This window comes from Prosopis cineraria, unplaced genomic scaffold, assembly GCF_029017545.1.
Source record: "Prosopis cineraria cultivar Desert tree isolate PC_DT_omini unplaced genomic scaffold, ASM2901754v1 PC14, whole genome shotgun sequence".
In the NCBI taxonomy this organism is placed as follows: domain Eukaryota; kingdom Viridiplantae; phylum Streptophyta; class Magnoliopsida; order Fabales; family Fabaceae; genus Prosopis; species Prosopis cineraria.
The window spans coordinates 6,291,286-6,304,499 of record NW_026555345.1 but is presented as its reverse complement, the minus strand read 5'-3'; the positions used below and the strand labels follow the sequence as shown (position 1 = coordinate 6,304,499).

At 34.0% G+C, this 13,214-nt stretch overlaps 3 protein-coding genes across 3 annotated transcripts; 2 read left to right on the top strand and 1 right to left on the bottom strand.

The window, feature by feature from the left end:
• Positions 1-1,676: 1,676 nt before the first annotated feature.
• LOC129292005 (peroxidase 5-like) lies at positions 1,677-3,205 on the top strand. The gene is made up of 2 exons (XM_054929499.1): positions 1,677-2,035; positions 2,119-3,205. Exons 1-2 carry the CDS (start codon positions 1,814-1,816, stop codon positions 2,896-2,898), a joined length of 1,002 nt encoding a protein of 333 aa, XP_054785474.1. The 5' UTR covers positions 1,677-1,813; the 3' UTR covers positions 2,899-3,205.
• A 2,106-nt stretch (positions 3,206-5,311) lies between these two features.
• Positions 5,312-6,883, top strand: LOC129293696 (peroxidase 5-like). Its single transcript, XM_054931779.1, has 2 exons — positions 5,312-5,733; positions 5,846-6,883. Exons 1-2 carry the CDS (start codon positions 5,521-5,523, stop codon positions 6,620-6,622), a joined length of 990 nt encoding a protein of 329 aa, XP_054787754.1. The 5' UTR covers positions 5,312-5,520; the 3' UTR covers positions 6,623-6,883.
• A 214-nt stretch (positions 6,884-7,097) lies between these two features.
• On the bottom strand, positions 7,098-11,290 carry LOC129293695 (protein FLX-like 2). Its single transcript, XM_054931778.1, has 5 exons — positions 11,118-11,290; positions 10,257-10,838; positions 8,654-8,799; positions 8,462-8,556; positions 7,098-7,717 (listed from the first exon to the last, which is right to left on the bottom strand). The coding sequence occupies exons 2-5, from the start codon at positions 10,814-10,816 to the stop codon at positions 7,298-7,300; spliced, it is 1,221 nt and encodes a 406-aa protein (XP_054787753.1). The 5' UTR covers positions 10,817-10,838; positions 11,118-11,290; the 3' UTR covers positions 7,098-7,297.
• Between the last annotated feature and the right edge of the window lie 1,924 nt (positions 11,291-13,214).

The following is a 13,214-nucleotide window of genomic DNA, read 5'->3' as shown; positions in this document are numbered from 1 at the left end:
TCATGTTATCAATTTTTTATTATGATTTTTTTCTTTTATCCTCCATTAAATGTTAGTGAGTATGTTATTAAGATATGTATATTTAATAAGAGTATGTTTATGAACTTAGTAAGTTTTTAGACAAAATTAATGGGTTTTAAAATTTTTATTAATTTTTATAAAATATATTAAAAATTAGAAATAATTTATAAATAAGATTAAAGAAAGTGTAATACAGAATATATATATATATATATATATATCCCTATGGACATCTTCAATTTTAGTCTATTAACACATGATGCTATTACCTGTAGTTACAATTTAGGAGTCAATTTTTAAGATTTACAAATCCTATTTCAAAAATGTACAATTCAACTAATGCATTAGAGATCATTTACATGTGAATATGTTTTTTTTTTTTTACACCAGTTAAGTAAGTTGTAAAATAAACTAGTGTGGTAATTTATAAGCTTTCATTAAAAAATTTACAACTAAACTAGTATATTTAAGATTTACAATTAAAGTTTTTTTTTATATTAGTTGAGTTCTAAATTAATCTAGTGTAATAATTTACAGTTCAACTATTGCTAAAAAAAATAATGTTTTTTTAATTACATGCCTTTTTTTGCTGCGGCCATCTATGGTGATATTCAATGGTGAGCCAGTAGCCTGTCGAAGTTGATCAAAGTTGATTAAAATGGAGTTTTGTTCTTCCATACATAGATTAGAAATGATGTTAATCTCTTGGCATTAATTTTTTATAGGAGACTTAATTATTTGTAATTTTCTCTATCCACTATAACATTTAAATTCATGAAAATTTATTAGAGAAGTACAATTGAACCACCTTGAACTTTAACACAATCAATGTGCTAGAAAAAATATTTCAAGAACAAATTCAATTAACTTTTCTTCTTAACCCCTATTATTAATTAGAAATTCGGTGTTTGGACTTTTATTTAAAAAACATTCAATGATGCACTAACATCATTAACAACACGTTTTGGATACCTACTATTTATAGCTATATCATGACAAAGTATAAGACATCTAAGGATCATGATAGTAAATACAGAAGGCATAGAGTGAAGTGTTCAACTTTAGTATACGGTGAACAGCTTCAACGCAACTTCTTCAGTCTATTCAATTATTTCGATCCTAAGTCTCCTTTATGCAACAGCTACTGCCATTTTTCTTGACCAAACACTAAAAAGCACGAAGAGTACTATATATAAAACTTGTTTTAATGTGAAATGAATACATTTGATGGGTTTTAAAAATAGTTCACTTTTAATTAGATTTACTTTTCTCTGTTTTTCAAGAATTGAAGATACTCTACAATTCTAACACGCAATAAAGAGGCTTGCGGTCCCTACTCCATCATTAATACAAATGGACTTCATCAAAGTCAATTTGATGCTACCATCAACGAAAACAGCATTCCCCCAGGCCTCGCTGAATTGCTCAACCCACAGTTATTTCACATATCATCAACTTGTTATTTTACATACTTCCTCTTAAACGAGTGTTCAAAGGAAGACAGCTTCAACCATGTGCACGTACTACACGTTAATGGCTGCCACAGTACGTAAACGCTATTTCATTTGCCTCACCATCAACTCCTTCACAATTCTCGAGACCTATAAATACAACCCTTCATAACAACTCCTCTCCATCTCAAAATTCCTCGGATTAAAGCCTCTCCATACGCATCTATAATTCACCTCCCAGTTGAGCTTATACCATAGTCGTTCAAGCTTTCATCCATAAGACCAGAAGAAATCCATTGTTGAGGCTGAGAATAATTGAATCCTTGCTATACTGTACATCAATGGCTATGGCTGGTCCGCAGACGAGTTTTTTGCTCTCTGTCGTTGTCATAATTCTATCAGTGGCCTCTACTACTTCAGTTTCTTTGAAGGTGGGCTTTTACAAGTCAACATGTCCTTCTGCTGAAGCAATTGTAAGCAAAGCTGTCAACAAAGCCATCTCTACCAACCCTGGCATCGCTGCTGGATTGATCAGAATGCATTTCCATGACTGCTTCGTGAGGGTGAGTTAAGATTTTTGATTTGACTCTATCATTATATCCAGTTATCTCTGTAAAATTCTCATCTCATGAATGCATACACGCAGGGTTGTGATGGTTCAGTGTTAATAGAATCTACACCTGGAAATATAGCTGAGAGAGACCATCCAGCAAACAACCCTAGCTTGCGAGGCTTCGAGGTGATCGAGGAAGCTAAGGCTGAAATTGAAGCCGTGTGTCCTCAAACTGTTTCGTGTGCAGACATTGTGGCTTTTGCTGCCCGAGACAGTGTGTACAAAGCCGGAGGCATCAACTATCAGGTTCCATCAGGACGCAGAGATGGTCGTGTCTCTCTTAAAGACAATATCCCAAACAATCTGCCCCCGCCTTCCTTCAACGCCATGCAACTCGTTGACCTTTTTGCACGAAAGGGATTATCAGTGGACGAAATGGTGACACTTTCTGGAGCTCATTCCATTGGTGTATCTCATTGTTCTGCCTTCTCCGATCGTCTTTACTCTTTCAATTCCACACATCCCCAGGATCCTTCCATGGATCCTACGTTTGTTGAATTGCTGAAGACCAAGTGCCCACCACCAACCAACAATGGTGGTTTTAGTGATCCGACTGTGGCACTCGACTCTTCTACACCGAACCGTTTGGACAACAAATACTACTCGGGACTGAAGAATCATCATGGCTTGTTGACTTCTGATCAGACATTGTACGGAAGTATGTTAACGAGACAGAGGGTGGCCAACAATGCCAAAGATGGCTCCACCTGGGCTTACAAGTTTGTAAAAGCAATGGTTCACATGGGTTCCATAGAAGTGCTCAGTGGCTCACAAGGCGAGATCAGAAAGCGATGTGGTGCTATTAATAATTAACAATGGTGGTTTCTCTTCTACATATATCGTCAGAAACTAAAAATGAAACTCCTTTTAAATTTTTTTTCGTACATAAAAGATTGATTTGTTCTGTTGTCATAAGGTTTCGTTTGGCTTTGAATTCGTTCGATTATGTTTTAGCTTTACTAACTGTAATGATTGTCCAGTGTCCTGCAAATTAAATGCAATAAATCGCTTCAAAATAAAGTGATATTGATGTATTCTCTTTTACAATTTTCCTGGCAACTCATTGAACCACCTAATCAGACATTGTAATGTATATGGATTGTACTCCTTTAAACACTGAATCCATTGATCCATGAAGGAAGGTCACTTATGAATCTTTATAACATTAGTTATGAATAGATAGTTTTTCTTCGTATGAATAGATATATGGTTGCTTGTATATTTAATAATAATCACTTGCAAATCTATGAATAGCTTTTATTGTAAATTTACGTCTTAGGATACCCACATGTTCCTAAATATTCATCTACAACTAACTCTTCGTATATTCACAAATGACAATGCATAAATTCAGAAGAATATATATATATATATATATATTTACAATTAATTTTCATAAATTTACAAGTGATGAACTTCTTCAAATTCACAAGTAACTATCTTCAAATTTATAAGTAATGATGCATAAATTTATGAGACAATATATTTATTCATAATTGATTTTCCATTAATCCATAACTAACTCTCCTTAAATTCGTTCGATTAACTATTTCAATAAGGGTGTGATTATTGTTTAGAATATTTTAAGAAATCAATTGAAATCACTCAAATGATAAGAATTACCTCCCAAAACATTTTTAGAGAAATTTTTAGATAAATAGGGTACGTCACATTTTTTGTAGTCTATTCAATTAGGATACCCCAAGTTATCTAAATAAATTTTATGTGATATTATTTTAATTGATTTTATTTTTTATAACATAACGTATATTTAATTTCTTACATTTTCTTTCTCTATTATTATTAATATCAAAATTAATTTATATTTAATGTCATATGAATGTTATACTTTTATTGAATAGGCCACAAATGATGTGGCGCGCTCAATTTGCTTAAGAATTTTTTGCCATTTTTAATCATTATAATCTCAATTTTATGTACTAAAAAATAATTTCATTCACATATATATGACAATATTTGTGAAGCAATGTGAATAATAACAGGTGATGTGATATATGTATATCCAGAGTGAGTAACATTCTTTTCTTAGCGTGAATTATATTAACATTTAATTTAATTTAGAGCTTTAAAATAGTTTGCTTCTTAATTAATTAGTCCTAATTTTATCTACTTGAGCATCAAAGTCATTGTTGTCAAACTTGTAAGTTAATTCTTTAATTTTATCATTTTTTATGTTTTTAACTTATAAGATTATGTTAACTCACTCATAAATTTGGATTAGTTATAAACTTAGTTAAACTCACAAGTTAATTCTTTAAGTTTATCATTCTTACATTTATAACTTATAAAATCATATTAACTAGTTTATAAATTTGAACTGGATGTAAACTTATTTAAAGTCACTAAACTCGTTGCACCAAATTGAGCATATAATGTTTTATTAATCTATAAGGTTTTCTTAATCTTTTATGTAAGTCACTTTCCCTTGTTTTCTGTAACATTTGATGTACAATTCCAAAAAATATTTTACCAAGAAAATACTTTTCACATATAAAATCACTCTTAAAAATAAATCACTCTTTTAAAGTAATTTATTTTTAAAATAATTTTATTATTCTAACTAATTTTGGTTAGTTAGTGAGAATTGGAGGGGGTATATACTATGAAGAACTTAGTTGATAGAAGTGATAAAACCTAGCTTTAAAAAAAAAATTAAAACTCAAAAATAAAAAATTAATATTAATAAGAAACAAAAAATGCCAAAAATATAAGTTGCCATATTGTAAAATTTCAATGTCAAGTATAATAATCTATTAATGTAGATAGGCTTAATTTTAATTATTCATATTTGAAACATATATAAATCAAATTCTAGTCATATTGTATATCTATTTTATTTAGTCATTTATTTTAAATAGCTATTTATTAATAAAAATAAATTTTTACAAATGTATGATCCAAGTTCATATCCTTATTATGAATTTACTTAAACACAGGAGTAACCTTGACCGAAGCTATGGTAACTCAAACAAGCAACCTTCAGGCATAATTATGAGGCCAACTTTTATACGACTTCATCAAAGTCAATAATTTGACGCCAACGTTCGCCCACAAAAAAATAATAATAATAATTTGATGCCAACGTTTCCCTGACCCTAGCAGAATTGTTCAATCAGCTCCAGCATAATTTTACTTGTTATTAATTTTAAATAACTGTTCAAAGGAAGACAGTTTCAACTACACGTTTTGGCTGCCAAGGTTAAAGCTATTTCTTTTGCCTAATCAAACTCCTTAACAATTCTCATTCTATAAATACAACCTTCCAACACAGCCCATCTCCACCCCAAGTTCCTCCCACTAAAGCCTCCATCTTCATAATCCTGATTCACATTTTCATACATAACAGCAGAAGAATCCACTTCTGATCCATCTCGAGAGTGACATTAATTGAATTTCTCTGCAGTACGTGCATTCATGGCTGGCCTGCACATAAGTTTATTGCTCTCTGTCTTTATCATAATTCTGTCAGTGGCCTCTACTTCAGCTTCTTTGAAGGTGGGCTTTTATAAATCAACGTGTCCTTCTGCTGAAGCAATTGTAAGAAAAGCTGTCAACAAAGCCATCTCTGCCAACCCGGGCATCGCCGCTGGATTGATCAGAATGCATTTCCATGACTGCTTCGTCAGGGTCAGTTTCCTTTCACCCATTCCCTGCCTTCTAAGTTCAACAACTTTTCATATAAAGACAAATCTATGTATATCTAACACTGTTATATCTCCTTGATTATGTATACATACAGGGTTGTGATGGTTCTGTGTTACTAGAATCTACACCTGGAAATACAGCTGAGAGAGACCATCCTGCCAACAACCCAAGCTTGCGAGGTTTCGAGGTGATCGAGGAAGCTAAGGCTCAAATTGAAGCCGTGTGTCCTCAAACTGTTTCGTGTGCAGACATTGTGGCTTTTGCTGCTAGAGACAGTGCCTATAAAGCTGGTCGAATCAACTATGATGTTCCCGCAGGACGGAGAGATGGTCGTGTCTCTCTGAGAGACGATATCCCAAACAATCTGCCCCCACCTTCCTTCAATGCCAAGCAACTCGTTGACCTTTTTGCAAGAAAGGGATTATCAGTGGACGAAATGGTGACACTTTCTGGAGCTCATTCCATTGGTGTGTCTCATTGTTCTGCCTTCTCCGATCGTCTTTACTCTTTCAATGCCGCACATCCCCAAGATCCTTCCATGGATCCTACATTTGTTGAATTGTTGAAAACTAAGTGTCCACCATCAAGCATCAATGGTGGTAGCAGTGATCCGATTGTGGCACTCGATGCTTCGACGCCGAACCGTTTGGACAACAAGTACTACTCGGGACTGAAGAATCATCATGGCTTGTTGACATCTGATCAGACATTGTATGGAAGCAAGTCAACAAGACAAATGGTGTTGAACAATGCAAAAGATGGCTCAACTTGGGCTTACAAGTTCGCGGAGGCAATGGTTCGCATGGGTTCAATAGAAGTGGTCACTGGCTCACAGGGCGAGATCAGGAAGCGTTGTGGTGCTATTAATTAAAAATAGCCCCTTTCTCTTCTGCATCAGAAAACTTAAAAAAAAAAAAAAAAACAGGAAATGTTCATAGCTCCTTTTGTTTTTTTATACAGAAAACATTTATTCGTTTTTTGATTTTTGCTTCGGAAAAAGTATTTTGTTCAGCCTTCCAGTTTGACCAATTATGTACATGTTTGTCACGAGCTCTGCCATCTCAATTGGATGTCCTGCAAATGTAATAATAAATTAAAACGTTTCACAACAATGAAGTGATATTTTGTGCTTTGGTTTTGGAATTTTTTCGGTGCTATTTTTCTGTCATTCTACTTCGCAACAAACTCAATTGTGTATGACTGAGGGTTTTGTTGAGGCGAGAGATGGGAATTAATGGGATGATGGGAACTCATGCTTTGATTTGTTCCTTCGTTTGAATTGTCCTAACCGTTGACATTGTATATTGTCTATTCACAGGATGATGACGACGATGGTGTCAGCCTCATACATTTAAAACAGGTTATTTATATTTTTTCGAACAGATGAGACTTCATGAATTTAACTGTCAAGTATACATCTGCCCGGAGATAAAATCTAAAAAGACTCAACAATAAAACTCTGAGCATCCATCCAATTAATCTTTGTAAAAAGATACTAAGCATTTAAGAGCCATAGATACACGAGAGAAAAATGGCCTTTCAAAACTCATCTCCTAGCAGGGTTTCCCCCTCGAGGCGGAGCCTCAAATCCACCTCCACCACGCGCAGGTGGTGTTGCAGATCCATACGGATTGTTCACCGGTGGAGCAGCATGTCCGTGTGGGGCAGTAACACCTCTTGACTGGGCATCATAGCCAGCTGCTCTGGATGCATCATAAGCAGCTCCTCTGTGAGGATCATACCCAGTTCTCTGAGCATCATAACCAGTCAATCTCTGCGTATCATAAGCACCCCTCTGCGAATCATAAGGAGGCATTGCAGATGGATCATAACCAGGCCCTCTGGGAGCATCATAACCAGTCCACGCAGGGGCCGAGCCAGGCTGAGCTCCCACATAGGGAGGTGCACTGGCACCACTAGCAGCCGTTGCAACCCCAGCGCTGGAAGCAGGGAGGGGACCACGTCCCTGTTAACAAGAGCAGGATTATTAAGGCAACATGCGTGGATGACAAGTTAAAACGGGTAGAGATAAATTGGACCACGTCTCAGTTTTCTGATTGGTAACCCTTCATTATCGTCAGCTACACACAAGGCCTCCCTTTTTACCACCCCAGGATTTCATCACAAACATGAAAGATTTCACTACAAACATCAATGTCAAGTCTATAATGCTTCTTAACCAGTCCCTTGACTTTCCAACATATATACGATGCACATTCTCCATGCCCATTTTGCACATATCAGTAAATCACAAAAGCTTATAAAACAATAATGCAGATGTTGTTAATAATAATAATAATAATAATAATAATCACAAAAGCTTATAAAACTATAAAAATAATCAATCCAAGCATCTTAAAAATACAGACCGTAATCATAGATTGACTAATTTCATTGTCTAAAGGAAATCAGATCAAACAGAATCTTTTCATTTCAAGCTAACTATGTTAATTACAAAATCATATCATTACTATTTTTTTTTTTCTGCACACCAGAGACTATCATCCCAGCATACGACATTATTATGACATATGCTATGGTTATGGAAGGTCAAGAAACATTAGGAAGCATTGGCCAAAGAAAAAGACATAAAATAATTGGTTCAAGCATCTTGCTTACGCTGAACAGAATGACAGAGATCAGTAACACTGGAAAGTGAACTAGAAACTTTCAATCACCCAACAAACTTAAGAATAGCATTCACACACACCTGAGCAGCAGCATAACCATCTTCATATGCATTTTGACCACCAGGAAGACCAGAGGCATCATTTTCATTTTTTCCAGGAGTGCCACCATAAGGTCCTGTGACGTTTGATGGTAATGTGAAGGTCAAACTACATAATCCATGAAAACTTAGAAAAAGGACTGCAACAGAGAGAATATAACAATATATACAAACCATTTCTTCTATCAATATTAGCAGTGTTTGCTAACTCAGCTCTAAGTTTTTCCACTTCCCTTGCCATGGACACGTAGTTCTTTTCCATCACCTGAAGTGACTCAATGTGATCATTGTACAGCTTTCTTTCATAGTCATAAGTGGATCTGCATAAGCCAACCAAAAGATTATCAGTATCATGGGGCATTTATCACAGCACATCGACAATATGCTAGCAAAATGAAAATTAGAATGCAATTGCAAGGAAATAAAGGAAACTAAAAGAGAAAAGGAAGTTGTATATGCATTTTTAATGGAAAGGAGGACAAGAAATTAAGGGAGCAAAATACTAATTAAGAAAGAAGAGCATTTATTCAATCTTGTTGAAGATCAGTTTAGCCATATCATTCTTGATATTATTCATATAAGTCTCCAAGTTCTATACTCTTTGAATGTAATCAAAAAAGATAGGCAATGGAGAAACCAAAACACACAAATGAAGGAACTTTCCTATTCCTCCACAGTAGGCAAGTCAGGTTATTTTAATTCAACCCAAAAAAAAAAAAAAAACAAAGCAGAACATTTATATTCCTTTTCATTTCTCAGATAAGCCACATTCTTGGCATCATTATATAAGTCCTCCTTACCAATATGCTAGGTTAATTGGAACACAAAAAATACAGAAACTTTGGAATTCACATCACCACAATTAAAATAACTTTTCTAACCCCTTCAAATTAAGCAGATCAAATTGAAAAAACAGAAGAAAGGAAGAAATGAAAGGGGAAAAAAGGAAAGCACTTGTATTCTTTTGTCATTTGTCAGATAAGCCACATGGTTCTTCATAGCGTCATATATCTTTTCCTGTTCTATATGCTAGTTTAAATGGAACACAAAAGACAGAAACTGAAGGGATCCAAACACCACAAGCGAAGGAACTCTTCTATCTCTCATTCACTCCAAAAGGCTACAGGTCCGGTTTTACAAAAAGAGAGAGAAATTATAATCTTTCTTCCGTCTATTAGATAAGCCACATCATTTTTTTTAATCAATATTGAATGAATACATATGTCCCCTGAATTCTGTCAGTTGAGATCAATCTGCTTTAGCAATCATTTATTCTTCATTCTCTATCCTAACATAGAAATGCAAATTCACAATGCTGGTGGAGGAAGGACGGACAATGGTTTACAATGGAAGGGGGTGACAAAGAAATGGGTCCAAGTACACTACAAAATAATTGACCTATTTTGTTACAAACGTACTCTGCAGAAATGGACCCAAGCACTGCCAACGTTGCCATATTGGACATAAATTTAGTCATTATTGGGGTAAAGCCTTATCAAGCCTTTTACTTCCAGCAAATAATTTGTGTTAATCTTATTATCTAGTATCAACTATAGTTCAAATGAAATCTTCAACCACAGAAAACACAATAGCATTTTAGTTCTTTTATTGAAAGCCATAAATTCATGCCTCCAGATAGTTGATGATAAACATTTCATATCACGCACATACAATTGTACTAGAAGTGACAATCATATTAATCCTACAAGTCAGGTTTTAGTGCCTTTGTGCATAATATTGCCATTGGAAAAACCCATAAACAAAAGAAAAGGATTACCTGCAATGCTGATATTCCTGTCTGAGGCCCTCAAGTTCTGACATAAGAGCAGGAATCTGCTGCACATCTACATGGGCCCTTTGAAGATCCTGAGTCAATTGCTGCCTTTTAGAAATAAGTTCCTTTCTAGACACAACCAAATTCTGGGCCTCTGTTCTTGCCTTCTGTAATTCAACTTTGAGAGGCTCCGCCCCTTGAAGATCAGTTTCCATTTTCGCAATCTTATCCATAAGGTTCCTCATCTGCTGCTCTCTTTCAGCCTTAATAGCTCCAATTTGCGCATTCAATATCTGTAACTCGTGCTGCGCTGCGGCAAGCTCCTGTCTCAATGTCCCATGAGTGGTGGCAAGCCTTTGGTTCTCTGTGACCAGCCTCTGCATATCAGCATGTTGAGCAGCAAGCTTCTGCTCCAGAACTTCCGGAGGTGGCAGCAAATCAAAAGGGGGAAATGGAGCCAATGGAGGGCGTATCCCAGGACCTAGTGGCTCAGGATGAATCAAACCAGGACCTGGCAAAGGACGCCTCATATGTGGAGGCGGTACTCGACCTTTACTACCCATTCAATGGACCGAAGTGTGTGACCTAAAAATGAAGATGATACACAAAACCCAGTGAGGCCACAAACTCAATCATCAACATCCACGCAGCTTTCAAGAATCGTTCGTTAATCGCATAATTGCAAATCAAAAGCAAGGAATAAACAAATTTCCTGTAGCGAATAACCAAGGTAAGACGGGCGAAAAAAAAGAAAGAAAGAAAATAGAAGAATTAGCAACAAGATGTATTGATATCGAGATGATACACGATCTGGGATGGCAAATATCTTATGCGAGTTCAATGAGAGCTGAAAGAATATGTTACCTTCCAGCAATTACACGCTTCGTTGGGGATATCACAGACACAGACTAGTCAGTGTACGCACGGAAAGGCAGCGAAACAAGGTTGGTTCAAGGGTTTTGGTCGTGGAAACTCGCAAATCGAAGCAATTTTTTGTTCAAAAAATGGGCAAAGGCTCGAAAGACCGGCATCGGAAAAAAGCTCTGATAGCTGGAATTTATTTTGTTTGACAGGAGATTAGGAATACAAAAAACTTGAGTGAAAATTATGGTAAATTGGTTATATCGTTGAGTGATAATTTGGCCTGTAAATTATATGTTCAGTAACATTAAATTTATTTTTTCATGCAATAGCATCTTTAATTTTTCAAAAAATATAATATTATTTTTATTATTAATTAAAGTTAACTTTTTAACTGTTACTTAATCAAAAAATAATAAAATATGATTTTAAAATTATAGAAAAGAATTAAAAATTTTTTTATCATTTTTTATAATTTTTTGAATTCTATTTTATAACTTTTAGATTTTTTGTAGTTTTCTATAACAATTCAACATAGTATAATAATGACCTTGATAATATATATATATATATATATATAAAAGATGTTTGTTTTTAAATAAGATATGACGCATGAATTGAGAGTTTAGTCTGGTAAAAAAAGCTAGTCAAACACTATAAATTAAGATTTGAATCTTCACAAAGAGAGTACTTGCCCACATTTAACATATAATGTGTCTTGAATAATTGTCTTTAACAGGGAGATGCTCACGAGCCGTCAAAAAATTAAGATATATAAATTTTTTATATATTATTTATTTTATGATAAACTCTTTTTTTGTTTTTTTGACCAAATGATAAACTCTTATTATTGATGTTACTAACACTATAAAATTTAATTGGACAATAATATGTCATTCAGGATATAAAACTTTTTGTTCTAAAAAGTAAGATCAATGATTGGTCAAGAAAATGATAAGGATCGGCTTGTGAATAAGAATGAATAAAAGAAGGTTCATATAATAGCGAGATACCTTTGAATAATAAAATCCAATTATATCACCAAGGGGAGAGCTGAATTTAATAAAAGAGACTACTCTTTTATAATATGATGAATTAATTTAAATTTTTATCGAGAGAAGTCTCAACATTTAATGTCTAATTATACCTCAAATAGAATTGTTTTTAATAAAAGGATGCTTGTAAGTAATAAAAAAATTTAGAAAATATTTCTTTTTGAGTCATTGAGAGTAATGACTAGACATCTCTTAATTAAATTGCTATGTAAAAAAGAATTGGGGTTCAAATACTCAATCAATTACTTATATAATAAGAGAATTTATTACTCACATCAATTTTAGTTGACAATCTACTTTCACATCTTCTTATTCCATTTCTTCTTCTTCTTCTTTTTTTGATGAAATTAATATGGGAGAATGACACTTAAGTCTCAAAAAATAAATTAATGATAGTTAAGTCTCTGATAAAATTAAGATGAATTATAAATATCAATTTAAACAGTTATAAATAGAAATTTATATTACAATTTAAAAGTTACATTTAATACTTAAATACTTATTTTTAGTTAAAACTTCTGAATTTGTAATTATTTCATATTTTTAATTTATTTTTTAAAAAATTTATCAGTGACTTAAGTGTTTTAAATTAATATTTTGGGACCAAATGTTATTTTTTCTGTTAATATTTGGCCGATTACAAAGCCCAATGAGTTCCCTTTCGCCAAGCCCAATATAATATATTTGGGTCACATGAAATCCGAAAGAGGTGTCGAGGTTGATCGCTCCACGATTTAAAGCATCGTAATTCTTTTTCCAAGCCCAATATAAATGTTTTGGCCCACTGTTATTAAGTTTTGTTGCTCTCTCAGTTCATGCTGTTCTGCTCACACTAATAATCACCTTGTTTCGTTGTTGAAGTTGCTCTTCAGTGGCTTTATTGGTTTTTCTCTGTGTTCCCGTACATATTATGCTCATAATTTTTGTTAGTCTTGAATTCGAGTATTGAATGTACAACTATATTGAATATGCTCACCTTGTTTTGCTGTTGATGTTGTTCTCTTAGTGGCTTTATTGGTTTTTCTGTGTGTTCCCGTATATATTA